The sequence below is a fragment of the Beta vulgaris genome, chromosome 2 (genome assembly GCF_026745355.1).
Source record: "Beta vulgaris subsp. vulgaris cultivar EL10 chromosome 2, EL10.2, whole genome shotgun sequence".
Taxonomy (NCBI): Eukaryota; Viridiplantae; Streptophyta; class Magnoliopsida; order Caryophyllales; family Amaranthaceae; genus Beta; species Beta vulgaris.
The window spans coordinates 18,044,435-18,060,818 of record NC_079203.1 but is presented as its reverse complement, the minus strand read 5'-3'; the positions used below and the strand labels follow the sequence as shown (position 1 = coordinate 18,060,818).

The 16,384-nt window shown below is 33.3% G+C and overlaps 1 protein-coding gene across 1 annotated transcript; it reads left to right on the top strand.

The window, feature by feature from the left end:
• Nucleotides 1-6,349: 6,349 nt before the first annotated feature.
• On the top strand, nt 6,350-11,097 carry LOC104887227 (15.7 kDa heat shock protein, peroxisomal). Its single transcript, XM_010671820.3, has 2 exons — nt 6,350-6,704; nt 10,573-11,097. The coding sequence occupies exons 1-2, from the start codon at nt 6,566-6,568 to the stop codon at nt 10,854-10,856; spliced, it is 423 nt and encodes a 140-aa protein (XP_010670122.2). The 5' UTR covers nt 6,350-6,565; the 3' UTR covers nt 10,857-11,097.
• The last annotated feature ends 5,287 nt before the right edge of the window (nt 11,098-16,384 follow it).

The window sequence follows — 16,384 nt, the reverse complement described above, 5'->3', positions numbered from 1 at the left end:
TTTCACAAATTTATTTCAGTTCCTTTTGTATTCCATATAAATACACAAAAAAAAAACATCAACAAGTACAATAGTTCGTCCCTTACATAGTAATTAAGAATGTACTCATACAACTTACATATCTTAAATCTCAAATACTACTTGCTTATAATTGATTAACACTCTCCTTTTCTATTTCAGTATCAATGGAAGAACCACGTCGAGTAATTGAGGTAAATATCAAAATTATATTAAATGATATATTAATGCAGTTAAGTCTACCACATGCAGATTTTGTAATTCATGCGGCAATTCATGACAAAATAGAAGCATATGCCGATCTTCATGGAATTCCAAAGGTTTGTGGACCTCTACGATTTATTGGATCATCATCTACACAACTAGGCCCTTCACAACAAAATGCAGCAAGAAAAGCAATTAAATTTCTAGAACAAACATATAATATTGAAGTTGCAGATTTCAACTACTATGAATTCAAAATATTGCAAGACACAAATAGTCATCTACTTCAAGAATACAATGAATGCATCCAAGATCAAAGATAAAAAAAAATGATGTTGCTATCTCTTAGAAAAGTATATTTTATGTAAAATAATATATCATAGGAATGTAATATTTGTTTTTTCCTTCGATGTTTATATCTTGGTCTACATGTAATTATGTCCAAAATTAAGCTTTTATATATGTATCTTATAAATATGTGTGTATATAAATAATATTTATATATATAACTTATTATATGCGAAATATTATTTCAAAATTAAGATTATTGTTATAATTATACGCACGCGGTGGTCCAACTAGTATTTATAGATGACCATTTATATTCAAAATATATTAAATAAATAATGTTAAAGTCTGTTACATTTAAAAAGAATCTATATACATATATAAAGCAAAGTCATATTAGCTTACGTGTCAAACTCTTAAACAGTTTGCCAAATGTCGCTTCTAAATTGATCCTCCACTTTCAATCGCCACGTGTATAGTACCATTCATGTCCATATTTGTTGATGTGTCGGTTCCATATAAAAATAGGCGTGTGCCACTCAATCTATATTTTAGGAAATCAATCCCCGCATAATCCTCAATTGCTTTAAATAGGAATAGTATCTTTGGACTCCCTATCATATCCCATAATTCACGGCTATGATCTTAATAACATTGAAAAACAGTGAATTTCATATACAAAAGATTATGCAAAAAAATTATTTTACTAATGGTGTTTATAAATACTGTCATTTTCTTAGCATACAACATGCAGAGTTCTCACTTTCTCATTCATCCTAGCTCAACGACCTTCAATACAAATCCGTATAAGGCCCATTAACATCTAATTGCACTCAAAATAGTTGGGACAATTCATTGGAGTTTAGCAAAATAGATGCTGTGAAAGTCTAGAAATTCAAGCAATTGCTTTAGTGTGTTCCGCGAATACATTTCTAAAGTTGCTGCAGTTGGAGTTACCATAGAACTAAATATTCTATTACAAATATGAATCAAAAAACTTTAGCAGACATATTGAAACGATGTTCAACATACTTGAATTTTCTAATGGCATCATAAGTTACAATCATTCAGTGAAATCAGTTTTATATGCATGCGATGCGTGCGAAAATATGTAGAAAATCAAATTAATTGTTAATTATATCTAATAAATTAGGAATTTTTTTGTTGACTGTTTTCTTTTTGTAATGCCTTTTTTTTATCTTTTTTTACTCTATTAAAATTAATTAGGTAGTTTCCTTTTCTATTTTTACTTTTTGTATTTTTTAATGAAAGTAAGTAGTTATCTTTCTTTTTTTTCTATTTTTTGGCGTCCTATCCTTCTCGACATATAAAATAGAGATATAGAATCCAAAGAAAAAAATATATAAGTTACTATTATGCTAGAAAAAATCAAGCCAAATATATTTGAAGCAGTTACACATAGTTTTGTATTGCAATAAAATACAATCCAAAGTAATTTTGTTCGAGCGCTCTTCATGTCCAAGGTGATAAATAAATCCAATCATCAACCCTTATGTGTAAGTTTGTGGTTTAGTATATGTACTATGAAGGATTAGTCTATTGTTATGAAAAACATTATAGGATAAGTATACTATGAATGGTACTATGAAGAATTAGTATGCAAACGAAAATTATGAAGGATTAGTATAATCGTATATGAAGATGGGTCTTTAGAATACTATATATGAAGGATAGTTTTAAGGAAAGGGAATCCATTAACAATTATTAGAAGATTAGTACAGTGCTAAACTTATGTGAAAAGATTAGTATGGAGATGATATTAAAAAGCATAATATGAAGAATAATAAAGTATTAAAATTTAGCAACCACTTTATTCATGATAGAATTGAAGGATACCTTCATCTTTCGCAAGAGGGTGATTATATGATGTCGGTTTTTTTTTTTTTGTTAAATAATGGAATTAGGGCATGTTCTCTTCGGCATAAAACAGCTGAACTGAACTGAACTGAACTGAACTTATTGGAGCTGAACTGAACTGAACTGAACTGAACTTATCAGAGCTGAACTGAACTGAACTGAACTGAACTGAACTGAATTGAATTTAATTGAATTGAATTGAAATAAACTGAATGTAATAAATATATAAATAATATTTTAAAAAAGAATAATATGAATATTAAATAATAATTATAAAGATAAGTAATAATAATGAATAATAATAATAGTATTTTGGATATTTTTAAATGATAGTTATAAATATATAATATTAATAATCATAAATAATAATAATAATATTAATGATAATAATGATAATTAATAATTATTATTTATATTATTTGTATTAATATATTAATACTTGATGATGATATATAATAACAATAATATCTAAGAAGTAAATTAATATTACTATTTTAATAATTAGATTTAATAATATAAAAATATTTAGTAATAAAAATAATGATTGGGTTGGACCGCAAAAATTACATCATAAACCGTCTTGACGCGATTTGATTGGTTTATGGGCTAAAAAAAAAGTGGGTTTATTTGTGCTTTGACCTAAATCATGTTCCTCCTAATAATAATAGTAATAATAATGAGTAAAGCTATAATAAACAAAATAATATATAGAAACAACAACAACAATAATAATAATAATAATAATAATAATAATAATAATAATAATAATAATAATAATAATAATAATAATAATAATAATATTATATAGTAATGATATATATTTAAATAATAATAATCAATAATAATAATAAAATAATAATAATAATAATAATAATAATAATAATAATAATAATAATAATAATAATAATAATAATAATAATAATAATAATAATAATAAGAAGAAGAAGAAGAAGAAGAAGAGTAATTAGTAAAATAAATTATACCAACATAATAATAATATTTAACAAAATAATTATAAAAGAATGGAGCTGAACTGAACTGATCTGAACTGAACTGAACTGAACTTATTGGAGCTGAACTGAACTGAACTGAACTGAACTTATTGGAGCTGAACTGAACTGAACTGAACTGAAAATAAGCTGGGGAGAACAGGCCCTTAGATTTTCCCCTTATATAATATAACTACAATTTATGGAAATGATGTGAAACATAATATTTTTTACAATTTTAACAATATTCATGTGAGATATGGAAGGTTCACATATATTTTTCATAATTTTAAAGGTAATATATATGGTTCACTAAAAGGTTGGGTTTTCAAATTTTTTGAAGGTAACATATCCAACTACCAAGTCCTTATTGAAAGTTGAGTTTTCAGAAATTTTGAAGGTAACAAAAATTTTCAAAAATGGAAACCTTATTCACGTGTTTAGAGGAATGGAATCCTTATTGAATGTTGTATGTATATAAAGATTTAACAACTGATATATTTACGAAACTTCCAATTTTCCCTTAAAAGGAAAAAAAAAACTGCCAATTTAAAAAATAAGTGTCTAACACTTCATCTATATATATTGACTAACGCAACTGTTCATCTATGTAATTTCCTCTTCCCTTAGTCTTCTCAAATCCCTCCACTTAATTGTGATAACGGTTTTTAGTGTCAATGAAGCTCGAAGTAATCCTTAGTATGAATTATGATGACATAAGAATGGTTAATGGAAAATTTCTATATCCTAACTGAGAATTCTTTTTTTTTTACCAAGAAGACATGGGTTTGACAATTTTACGATCGGGTTGTGTTAGATACTTAGATATGATAAGGTATCCAAGAAGTTTTACTTTAGGAGGTCATTTGGTTCACCTCAAATTCCACTGGAATTTGGATTTCCTAGGAAGTACAAAATAGGTTAGTTGTTTGGTATGCAGAAAATAGGGAATTCATGGGAAATAAAATTTCCAAGGACATGGAAATTCCTATGTAGTGTAGGAAATTAATCACCAACCCCCCCTCTTGGTGATTAGAAATTCTTGTGTTAATTACAAATTTCTATGCTCAACCAAACACCCAAAGCCAAATCCTAGGGAACAGACAAAGGAATTTACTTTCCATGAAATAAGATTTCCCATAGGAATTAAGTTCCAACGGTAACCAAATGAGTCTTAGATATTGACCTAAATTCAGACTTGAAGAGCTAAAGTTGAGTATGAATACTCCTCAAATTTGGATTATTAAACATTTTTTTATTGTGACAACATGGTATTGTACAAGTTGCATAATATTTGGCCAAGAGCTCACAAGGTGTCCAAGAATTTCTTTGAAGAGGTGAACTTGAACAATGAAGAACACCCACCAATTTCAAATCCAAAATTGCTTCCTTTTTTAGATAAGGATGACTAATGTATTTTGATTATCAAATAAATCAATAATAAACGACTTTTTATTTATTACTAAAAATTATTCCTTCGATCCTATTTATTAAATATTTGAATCATATTGTTATATGCAATGATGAATAAATTTGTACTTCTAATGGAATGCTTTGAAGTTTGTTTAAATAATATATAACTTCAATTCACATTAATCAAACATTATTGCAATTAACTAATTACACTACCTCCTAAACCCTAAGAATATGTACTAAACAATTAACTAATTTCACTACCTCTTATAGTTTTAGAAAAAACCATTGATTTCATTTGACATTTCAGCTGATTTTTAGAATCATATGCATGTTTTGCTTCAGATTTTGTTTACAATGTCTGTGTGTATTTTTTTTAATAGAAGTTATACTTCGTATGACATAATATAGAAGGATTTAGAGGGCATAATTAAGAAAGTAACTTGGGCCAAAAATAGGGAATATAATAAAAATGGTTGGATTTGAATTTCTTCTTCGTTATATTTCATTTAAGCCTTTTTTAAAAAAAGAAAATCAAGTATTTCTTCACTATAATGAAAGAATTGAATTTGAGGTAAAGAACTAAACCAACATGCAAAAAGATAATTTAGTAATCTTCAACCTCCAACGGATAAATAGAGAAAAGTCTTGAAAAAGGGGTTTGAAAATCTAATATGTGTTAAACGTCGAGGGATCTAAATGTTACCACTAATGTAATGTACAAGGAAGTAATTCAGAATGTGTAATCAATAATCATAGTATTAATCTACTTGACTATTTAATTTATTTTGTTACATGATCATTCACACTCTAAGGGCCTGTTCTCTCCAGCTTATTTTCAGTTCAGTTCAATTCAATTCAGTTCCATTCAGTTCCGTTCAGTTCAATTCAGTTTAGCTCAGCTCAGCTCTGGACAATAATTTTACTCTCACATATCACTATTCATTTCAGTTCAGTTCAACTCAGTTTAGTTCAGTTCAGTTCAGCTATTTTATACTGAAGAGAACATGCCCTAATTCATCTACTAATCTGTGTTGTTTATCAAATTTGATTAGTTTTGCTCTTATTATAGAAGAATTGATCTTTTGTTTATATTCATTGGCACCATCTCAACGTTTTAAATTTTGTATTACTTTTGATTTTATTAAAAAAAATTGTAATGAAATTGTTCTTTAAAATGATTTGGCTAATTATATCAGCGTTTCCGTTGTCATTCTAAGAGAAGATTGTGTTTCATATAAAAAATTGAATTATTTATGTAATAGAAATTTAATCTAATTATCTCTCATAGTGTCAAACAAACTATATTATGGAAAAAATAACTCTAAGATCCGAAATCATATAATGATTAAGAAATATAGAGCAAATCATGACAAAACATCGCAATATCCATTTGATTTTTATGAGCAAAATGGTTTTTTTTTTTGAACTGCCACATAAAACCTCCCGTGCATTTTTGCACGGGTTAAAAACTAGTGGGAGTATAAAGTACTGATAGTACAGGTTTGGAAGATCTAGAAGATCTTGGAAGCACCAAAGACAAAAGCCAAATTACACAGAACTCTAAAACGATATGACCGATAGAACCTTCTAGGCATCTAGGCATTGTGGCATGACATGATTTTCTTTTATACCGATCACCCAAGCACTTAATACAACAAACTCTTCATCAATCAAACATTCTTATTTTCTTCGCAGTCAATTTCTATGCATCAACCATTCAGATTTCTATAGCATACTAAGAGAAAAAGAATTCTGTTAATTCAAAACAAAAAATGGCAAGGAGTTTCTTCGGCGACCCTTTCAATCGTTTTGTATGGAGTCCCCAAATGTTCCATGAACGGTCCAGTTCCACTGCTCTTTTGGACTGGTTCGAATCTCCGAATGCTCATTTCTTCAAAATCAATGTTCCAGGTTATTTTATTTTTCTGCTTTAGATTTCACCTTTTAGTGCATGATTTGTTTCCAATTGATTACTGTACACTTTTGCTCAGGACTTTTCCGCTTCTCTCTAATTCGCAAGATTAAAGTACAATATAAAATGTAACTTTCCGCATATGAGATTCAGTGGGAGTATATTCAATTATTTATGTTTGATGCATGTCTAATTCCAGAGTTAACTGATGCTTTTTTTTATATATAGAAAACGAGGAAAAAATTGGTTGCTAGAAGTAGAGGATAATAATATTACTCAATTTAATTGTGTAATTTTACTCACATGGAGTAGCTTCTAATTAATGTGACGCAGTGGCGTATCTAGGAATTACGGGATGGGGGTACGGATGAGAAAAAATCAAATAAAACAAAATACAATACTTGAGTTAAGTTACGACTAAAAATTCAAATCAAAATACAATGCCAATATCAATTAATGATTCAAATTACAACTAATAGACTTTTGTGATTTTCCTCCACTTCTCTTCCAAAAAGATTCTAAACTTTTATTTTTCATCTTCCAAATCTAGTATAAGTAAACATATTATTAGTATTAATACCAAAGTTCCTTGTTTCAAATTACATTTCACAACATTGAACATTTAATTCCAAATTCAACTAATTTCAATTCACAACCTCTATTTCAATTTTACAATCTCTAATTTCAATTCAAGTAATGAAGTAATCTCTAATTTCAATTCAAGTAATTTCAATTCAACTATTCAAGTAATTAGTAATCTCTAATTTCAATCCAACATTTAAATCTCTAAGTTCAATTCAAGTAATCTAATTTCATAATTCATAATTGCACAACATTTAAATTTCATTTTCATAATTTTTTTATTTCAATTTAAAATATTAATTCTGAATTCATATTAAAATGAGAAATCTATCATTTATAAATTAGCAAAAAGCCAGAAATTATAAAAAAATTAAAAAAAAAGTGGCGACGGCTTACAGAGTTACAGTTGCTGAGTTCTGCTTCTTACTGCCGGCGGTGGCGTCTCGCGGTCTCGTGGGCTCGTGAGTCGTGGCGACAGAAGAACTCCGGCAAAGGGAAAAGTGCAGGGGCGGATCTACAACAAGTCGGCCTCCGGCTGCAAAATGGCGACAACAACGTCTACAAGTCTGGGCGCTGGCTCACCGGCTGCAAAGTATGAAAGTGGCGACAAGAAATCCGGCACTCCGGCAGGCGAAAAAGAAAGAAAAAAAAAACGTTATCTTTAGACTGACCAGAGGAGAGAGAAAGAAGGGGAGTAGAGCAGTAGACGCGTGAGTGAGAGAGAAATAAGGAGCGTCTTTTGTCAGTCTTGGGCCCTTTTTTTTTTTTGCTTTTATTTCCTTCAAAAAAAATTTTGAAAATGGGGGTACAGCTGTACCCACTGTACCCCCAGTGGATCCGCCCCTGATGTGACGTTCTCTTTTGGTGCTATAGGTCAAGTTCGCTAATTTTATTGAGTACGTACTAATGTAAATGAAGTCATGAATCTTATAAATTATTAATAATTACATTTGTACAATTTCGAATGTAATATTTGAGAAATCTCCTAAGTTCCCTATAACTATGCGAAGATCAGAGCATATTGGAACTTCAGACAATCAAGACTTCAGCCGGTCTTGTGCTATCAGACAACTAAAAGTATCAAATGAGGTTTTTCTTTTATATAACTGTTATTTCAGCTTTTTATGATAAAGTATAACAATCAATCAAACATATTAGTAACATATATGTACATGATCTAATAAATAGGAAATTTGGTAATTGTGAGATCAATTATGGTACTATATAAACAATGTTTGATCATAAAAAATAGGAAAAATGGAAACTAATAATTTCACTTTTGCCACTTGTGCTCAAAATAATCTCACCTTTTCGAAATCAGGAAACAATCCCACTTTTATAGCTCATCTTCTCAAAATAAGCTTTTTACCGATTTGTGAAATTAGTAACTTGTTCTAGAAAGTGACTTGTCATGTGTCACCTTCTGATTGGTCTTCCCTCCCTTACCTCCATATTTTCTGATTCTCTCACCTCGCCACCCCACCACAACCCACAACCTCACCTCCTCCCACCACGACTAACTCCCACCAACCCACCACCTGACCACTACCCCACCACAACCCACAACCCCACCTCCTCCCACCACGACTAACTCTCGCCAACCCACCACTTGACCACTACCCCACTACCCCACCACAACCCACAACTCCACCTCCTCCCACCATGACTAAGTCCCGCCAACCCACCACCTGACCACTACCCCGCCACAAGCCACAAACCACCTCCTCCCACCACGACTAACTCCTGCCAAACCACCACCTCACCACTACCCCACCACACCCCACAACCCCACCTCCTCCCACCACGACTAACCCCCGCCAACCCACCATCTGACCACTACCCCACCACAACCCACTACCCCACCTGCTCGTACCACGACTTACTCCCGCCAACCCACCCCCTAACCACTACTCGATCTTGAAACCTCACTAAAACCAACCGAAACCCATCCTACCTACTTAGAAAACCCACCCTAAACCAAGCCACTAAAATCCCCCACATTCCACTCAAAACCCAGTAGGGTGGCGCGGCGGTGAAGGAGGGGGGGGATCAGGGTTCAAGAAAAGGGAATAAGGGGGATCGGGGAGCAGGGGTTGTGGGACTACAAGTGGAGGGGAAGGGGAGGGGGTGAGGTCGAGCTTAGGGGTGGTGGTGGTGTCCATGGTGGGAAGAAAGAATGAGAAGAGAGAGATTAAAGGACAAAAAATAAAAATCTAACCTGTTAAACATGTTGGAGGTAAAAAGGCTTGTTTTGAGAAGATGGGGTCAAAAGTGGGATTGTTTCCAGATTTTCAAAAGGTGGGATTGTTTTGGACAGAAGTGACAACGGTGGGATTATTAGTTTTTATTTTTCCTAAAAAATTCAAGATATTGAAGTTGGGATGAATATAAACATTTATTTCATGTACATATATACTACGTTTGATAATGTATGAGTTATATTATTCAAATATTATACTTTATATGTAAAAGATTTAATTCTTATAAATTTAATCAAAATTTATGGTCGACTTCCGGGTTAATCCGGTTCAAGTTATTTTGGTTTCAGGTCAAAAGATTATGTTCAGGTTTCGAAAAATTGGGTCAAGATACTTTTGATATGTCTGCCAAATGTTCCCTTTACTTAAAAAAATAACGTAACTTATTGATATCTTTAACTATATATAACTAGTAAATTATGCACGCTATGCGTGTTTAATTTTTTTTATTATTATTTTATTTTTTCAAATATAAATTCTAATATTTTTGGGAATGAATATGGGTAAAAGATTGGACATTAAATATTTTTTTTGCTAAATTTAATAGGTTAAGTCTCTATCATTTAATTTTTTTTACTTAATCTTTATTTTAGGTCTTTAAAATTAAACTTAATGAACGATAAAATAATGTTAAGTGAAATTATTCAGGATTTTTTATGTTGTATTAACATAGTCTTTTGTGTTAAATAAATCATTTCACTTTGTTAATTGATTGAATTTTCCATTTTAACATACTTCTTTCATTTTTAAATACATGTAACATTTGGTGCTTGTAATGCACAATTTTTTTTAGTTTTTATTATTATCTATAAGTACAAATTATCAAAGTTGATATTATGAAATCTTGTATATAGAAAATTCAAATAAGACTACATGACTCCATCTTTTATACATATGTGAGAGAATATAGAATAAGGCTGAATAGATGAATAGTGGTTAATATACAAATGTTGCATGTATTTAGAAATAGAGAAAGTATAGTTGAGAAATATGTAATTTGACGAGTGAGCTAAATCATTACGAGCAGGATACAACAAGGATAGCATAAAATTGGAGGTGGATGAAGACAATGTTCTCCACATAAAAGGGGGAGGAGGAAAAGAGGAACCCCATGCCAAAGACATCATTTGGCACGCAGCCGAAAGAGGCGGAAAGGGAGACTTTCATCGGCAAATAGAGCTGCCGGAAAACGTAAAAGTTGATCAGATTAAAGCTCAGGTAGAAAATGGTGTCTTAACCATTGTTGTTGCTAAAGATAATAATCCAAAGCCTTCTAAAGTTCGCACTATTAACATCTCTAGCAAGCTCTGAAGGTGCTCTCAAAGATTTAAAAAAACGAAGTCATGAAAATATAAGTCATGCTCCTTTCACGTGTTGTAAACAACTACTCTACAGGAATTGTTTCATGGATTGTTCATGAGACCATGAGATGTATCATTTTATCCTACTATGTGGTATGAAAAAACTACTTGCTTGGTTTAAAAATGTGGACATTGATTGTTCTTTTTTTTGAGGGAAACAATCCGGAGCAACTAGTCATTATTATTCATTAAACAGAAATCAGAAACTACAACATCATCAACCATACTTGGACAACCACTTACCCACACTCGAGTATTGAATTCAAGAGGAGTAACGTGAGCTAGTGGCGGAGCCACATTGGGTTACGTGACCCCTCAAATCTATAAAAAAAGTTAAAGATTTTTCGTAAAAAAAAAAAAAAAAAATTAAACTAGGGAAATGCATGCTGCACACTGCACTCTTAATGTCAGTTTCTGCTTTTCGGCCCACTTGCATATGTTTATTAATTATAGTGGTCCCAAACTTCCCAACTCCCAATTCTTATCAGATTTTAAATTAAATTAAAAGTTAAAAATTATTTATTTTTAAAAACTAACAGTTTCTCTCTCATTCCTTTCCCAATATAGTCAATTACTCAATTCTCAATTTCTCACGCTAAAAAAAAAATTTTAGCCCATTGACTACCTTCTCACACTCTCACTGTCGGCTACCTAGTCAACATTCAGGCACCGCAGCCCGCACCGGCACTTCGGAACTCCGGCAAGCGGCACCGCAGCACTGCTCCTCGCCTCCTCCGACCAGCCCGCAGGCAGCACCATCGCCAGCACGCTAGCAGTTATTATTTTATTAACATTTACAGAATTTAAATTTTATTTTTTGTATATTATTTATTTCCTAATTCCTAAATTGTATATTTAAAATCTTATTTTGTTGATATTAATTGTAATATTTGCGCATATTTGTGAAATTTCGAATTTGTAAGGTGTGATAAGTGATTGATGCATTTAGTTTATTAGTTAGTTTGTTGTTTATTTTTTTTGTGAATGTTGAATTTGTGAAATGTGAATTTGTATAAATTAGGTAGTGTTAATTAATTTATAATTTTCTATGATGATTTAGTTTCTTTATGATGGTAATTTATTGATTGATTTTCATATAGTTTAATAGTTAGTTCATATGTGTTAATTTGTATTAAATAATGAATATAGGATGCGATGAGTCTTTGCATTTTTCAATATTGAATATCCGTTGTCTTTTTTTGTGACTCCTCGATTTTGAAATCCTGGCTCCGCCACTGACGTGAGCCATAGTATGAGCAGCAAGATTAGCCTTTCTAAACACATGACTAAAACGAATCACATCCAACCAACTAATAATTGATCTAATCTTTCTGATAATCATACCCACAAAAGACTCATCCCTTTGCTTCACATTAATTAACTCAACAATTTGCAAATTATCACATCCAACCTCTACTTTGTCTTGCATTATGAATGGCTAATTCTAACCCCTTTGCTTCAGTGACTTTGACATCTCAATTATGTCGCACCTGTAGGCAAGCAGCTTCAACGAACCCACCTTCATCATCTCTAATCACCACCCCCATCCAAACTTCTACATTTTAAAAAATGGCAACATTCACATTTATCTTCAAAAAACCCATTTTCTGGAGCCTTTCACACCATACCTTCCCTTTGACGCCTCATAACTCCACTCCTTTCCAAGCACACTCTTGCTACCTCCGTGTATGTCCAGCATGCGTCCCTCGCTAGAATGAATGTAGCCAATAAAAAGTAGCTACTACCACGAGTTCTTCATGCACTCGTGGATCCTTGCCATGTATTACAGCATTGCGTTCATTCCAACTAGCAACTTTACTTTTTTCCTCCTCTTTTAGATTCTCAATCCATTATGTCACCCAATCTTTCACATCGCCAACCTGAGGACACTCTACCAGGCCATTAACATTTGTCACATCCCACAGATCCCCAAGACACCTACATCTCCACACCAGATGAATACTATTCTCTTCAAAGCTGCTATACGCCTAGAGCACAACGGGGAAATGCTTTTAGTTCTTTTGCGTAATCCCAAGGCAGTAGGTAACGCTCCACTACAAAGTCTCCACACAAACACCCGCACCTTAGGAGGAACATTGAGACTCCATATTTTCTTCCATAAACTCGGCACCCCGACGAACCTACTCCACCTTCTATTTCCTCTTGTATAACGTAATAAAACGGTATCCCGTTTTACTGAGTTTTCTCCAGATTTTTCATGGTTCCAAACAAAAGTATTATCAAGAGGGATTGGATGTAATGGCATATCTAGAATCTCATTGGCTTCGAATGGAAGAAAAGTTTCTCTCACCACCTCCTCTTTCCATATACCACCTAATGGGTCACTTAAATCAGCTACAACTTCACACGTACAACCCTCTTTCCTCTTCGAGATAACACCACGTGATGGAGGACGATTCAGCCGAGGAACACTCCAAATATTCACCAATTTTCTAACCTTTTATAATCCATTTACACCCCTTCTCCAACACCCACTTACTATTCCAAATACTTCTCCACACATAATTCGGTCTACAACCAACAGAAGAACTCAAAACAGAATTTGTAGGGAAATGCCTTGCTTTTAATATACTGGCGGGGTGTTTATTTTGGGGGATTAGGGGGTGGGAATGGGATATTATATCCTTATGGGTAGATATCCCATGTTTGTTTGAGGGGATATCTAAATTCCCATGTGAAGGAGAATGGGATTAAAATCCCTCTTATCCCACCAAAATAAGACAAAGGGGCAGGTATTAAGGAGGGCGATTATTTTTTGTTATGTTAAAAGATAAATTTACCCTTTATTAAAATATACTTCACTAATATTGTTTGCGCTTCTTTTGCTATCCTTCATTAAAATGGGTAAATTTGTAATTTAGCAATATAATCCCTACTTAATCCCACTAACATACCAAACAAGGGATTGGGATATATTTAATGAATTTCCACCTTCTAACTCCCATTCTCAAGCCCATCCTCTAATCCCCAAACTCCCAATCCCTCATCCCAAACGCCCCGTGGATGACAGCAGCTCCAGATTAGTCATAATTCTCTAGGTTTGTTTAGCAAGGAGAGCTTCATTAAAATCACCAAGCCTTCTATACCCCATTCCATCGGGCATCTTGGACTTTTGAATCACAAAGTTTATCCCAGGAAGCCCAAGAAATCTTCCTCTCCTCATTCTCGCAACCCCACCAAAACTGAACCATCATCCTTTGAATATCATGACAAAAGCCTACATGAAGATGAAACAAACTCATTATATAGGTAGGAATCGCTTGGACAATTGGCTTTAAGAGAATTTATCGACCCACGAACGATAAGAGTTGTTTCATCCTTTAAGCCTTTTCCATACCCGATCCTTCAGCTAATCAAAAGCCTGAGTTTTTGAGCGCCCCACAACAATTGACATTGCCAGGTAACGTCCATGAGTGCTCACTAGTTTCACCTTGATGGCAATGCAGCTCCATTATTGCTCATTAACAAAGCTCATGCACTCATTGCAATGGTTAGTGAAGCTATGTTTGAATACAAGTCCAGGTCCATGAACTGTTCAAAGGAGTTAGATACTATTGTTAGTATAGTTTCTAATTAAGTCGAATGTATTCGTCCTTTGATTCATTTACTTATCTTAAATCTTGTGTTAGGTTTGTTTTGAGTTGTAATTTCAATCTCCTAAACTTGTATTACTAAGTGTCATTGAGTTGTGATGAACTTAGTTTCATACAAGGAGTTTTAGTGTCCTTAGAACTGTGCCATTACAAATGCCAGCGAATGCATAGAAGTCTTAGTGTTAGAAGGATTTAATTGCTACAATCATGTGCGAGTCATGTGGAGATTATGGTCGTTGTAATGCTGAGGTTATTGGAGGAACTTATGCGTGGAAAAGGGAGTTAAGTGGTGAATATTCAAACCCATGATCAGCCACTCTTTACCTCAAGGCCTTCACATGCCTTTGCCTACACCCCAAGCCTCATGGGAGGATGTGACTCTAGATTTCATCACTGGATTGCCACGCTCACAACACCATAAAGATGCTATAATGGTTGTTGGTGACCGATTTTAAAAAATGGCTCACTTCATTGCAAGCAATACCACTCATGATGCCGTCCAAACTGCATTATTATACTTCAAAGAGGTAATCAAGTTGCATGGTGTTCCAAGGTCCATGGTAAGTTATCGAGACTCTAAGTTCTTGAGTCATTTTTGGCTCACTTTGTGGAAGAAAATGGGAACAAAACTGAAGTTTAGCATTTCTAGTCATCCACAAACCGACGGCCAAACTGAAGTTGTGAATAGAACTTTAGGCACCTTGCTTAGAGCTCTAGCCACTAAAGGTCCAAGACAATGGGAAGAGCTGCTTCCCCATGCTGAGTTCGCCTACAATCGTGTCCCTCATAAGGTAACTGGTCTAAGTCTTTTCGAGATTGTCTATGGTCTTAATCCTTGCACCCCTCTTTATCTTGCACCCTTTCCAATTCATAACAAGTTTAGTATGGAAAATGATGAAAGAAGTCGAGAAATTAAAAAGATACATGAACTTGTTCGAACTAGGATCATGAAAGCTAATGAAAAACTCAAGATATACCTAGACAAAAAGAAAAGAGATGTTCATTTTGCACCCGGTGATCTAGTTTGGATCCATTTGAGGAAGGAACGTTTCCCTTCCAAAAGGCGTTCTAAGTTAAGTCCTAGGTCAGATGGACCATTCAAGGTACTTGAACAAATCAATCCTAATGCATACAAGATCGAGCTTCCAGGAGATTATGGAGTGTCAACTACATTCAATGTTGTGGATCATAGTCCTTTCCATTAAGATTTTGGCACTATTCCAAGTTTGAGGGCAAACTCTTAGCCACAAGGGGAGGATGATGGCAATGCAGCTCCATTATTGTTCATTAACAAAGCTCATGCACTCGTTGCAATGGTTAGTGAAGCTATGTTTGAATACAAGTCCATGTCCATGAATTGTTCGAAGGAGTTAGATACTATTGTTAGTATAGTTTCTAATTAAGTCGAATGTATTCGTCCTTTGATTCATTTACTTAGCTTAAGTCTTGTGTTAGGTTTGTTTTGAGTTATAATTTCAATTCCATAAACATGTATTACTAAGTGTCATTGAGTTGTGATGAACTTAGTTTCATACAAGGAGTTTTAGTGTCCTTAGAACTGTGCCATTACAAATGCCAGCGAATGCATAGAAGTCTTAGTGTTAGAAGGATTTAATTGATGCAATCATGTGCGAGTCATGTGGAGATTATGGTCGTTGTAATGCTGAGGTTGTTGCAGGAATTTATGCGTGGAAAAAGGAGTTAAGAGGTGGATATTCAAACCCATGATCAACCAACAAGGAATGTGGAAGTTGGTTCCACAAATCAAGGGAGGAAGTGCGCCATCCTCAACACTCCTTTCCGAAGAAGTTATCAACCCATGTTCGTCCATGATCACACTTAGTGGTTAATTGGTTTTATTTCT

What these genes read in the sequence shown, in the direction of transcription:
- LOC104887227 (XM_010671820.3), top strand. Translation starts at nt 6,566, where the DNA reads ATGGCAAGGAGTTTCTTCGGCGACCCTTTCAATCGTTTTGTATGGAGT. An exon ending in CTTCAAAATCAATGTTCCAG is followed by an intron (nt 6,705 to 10,572) that starts GTTATTTTATTT and finishes CATTACGAGCAG; the next exon opens with GATACAACAAGGATAGCATA.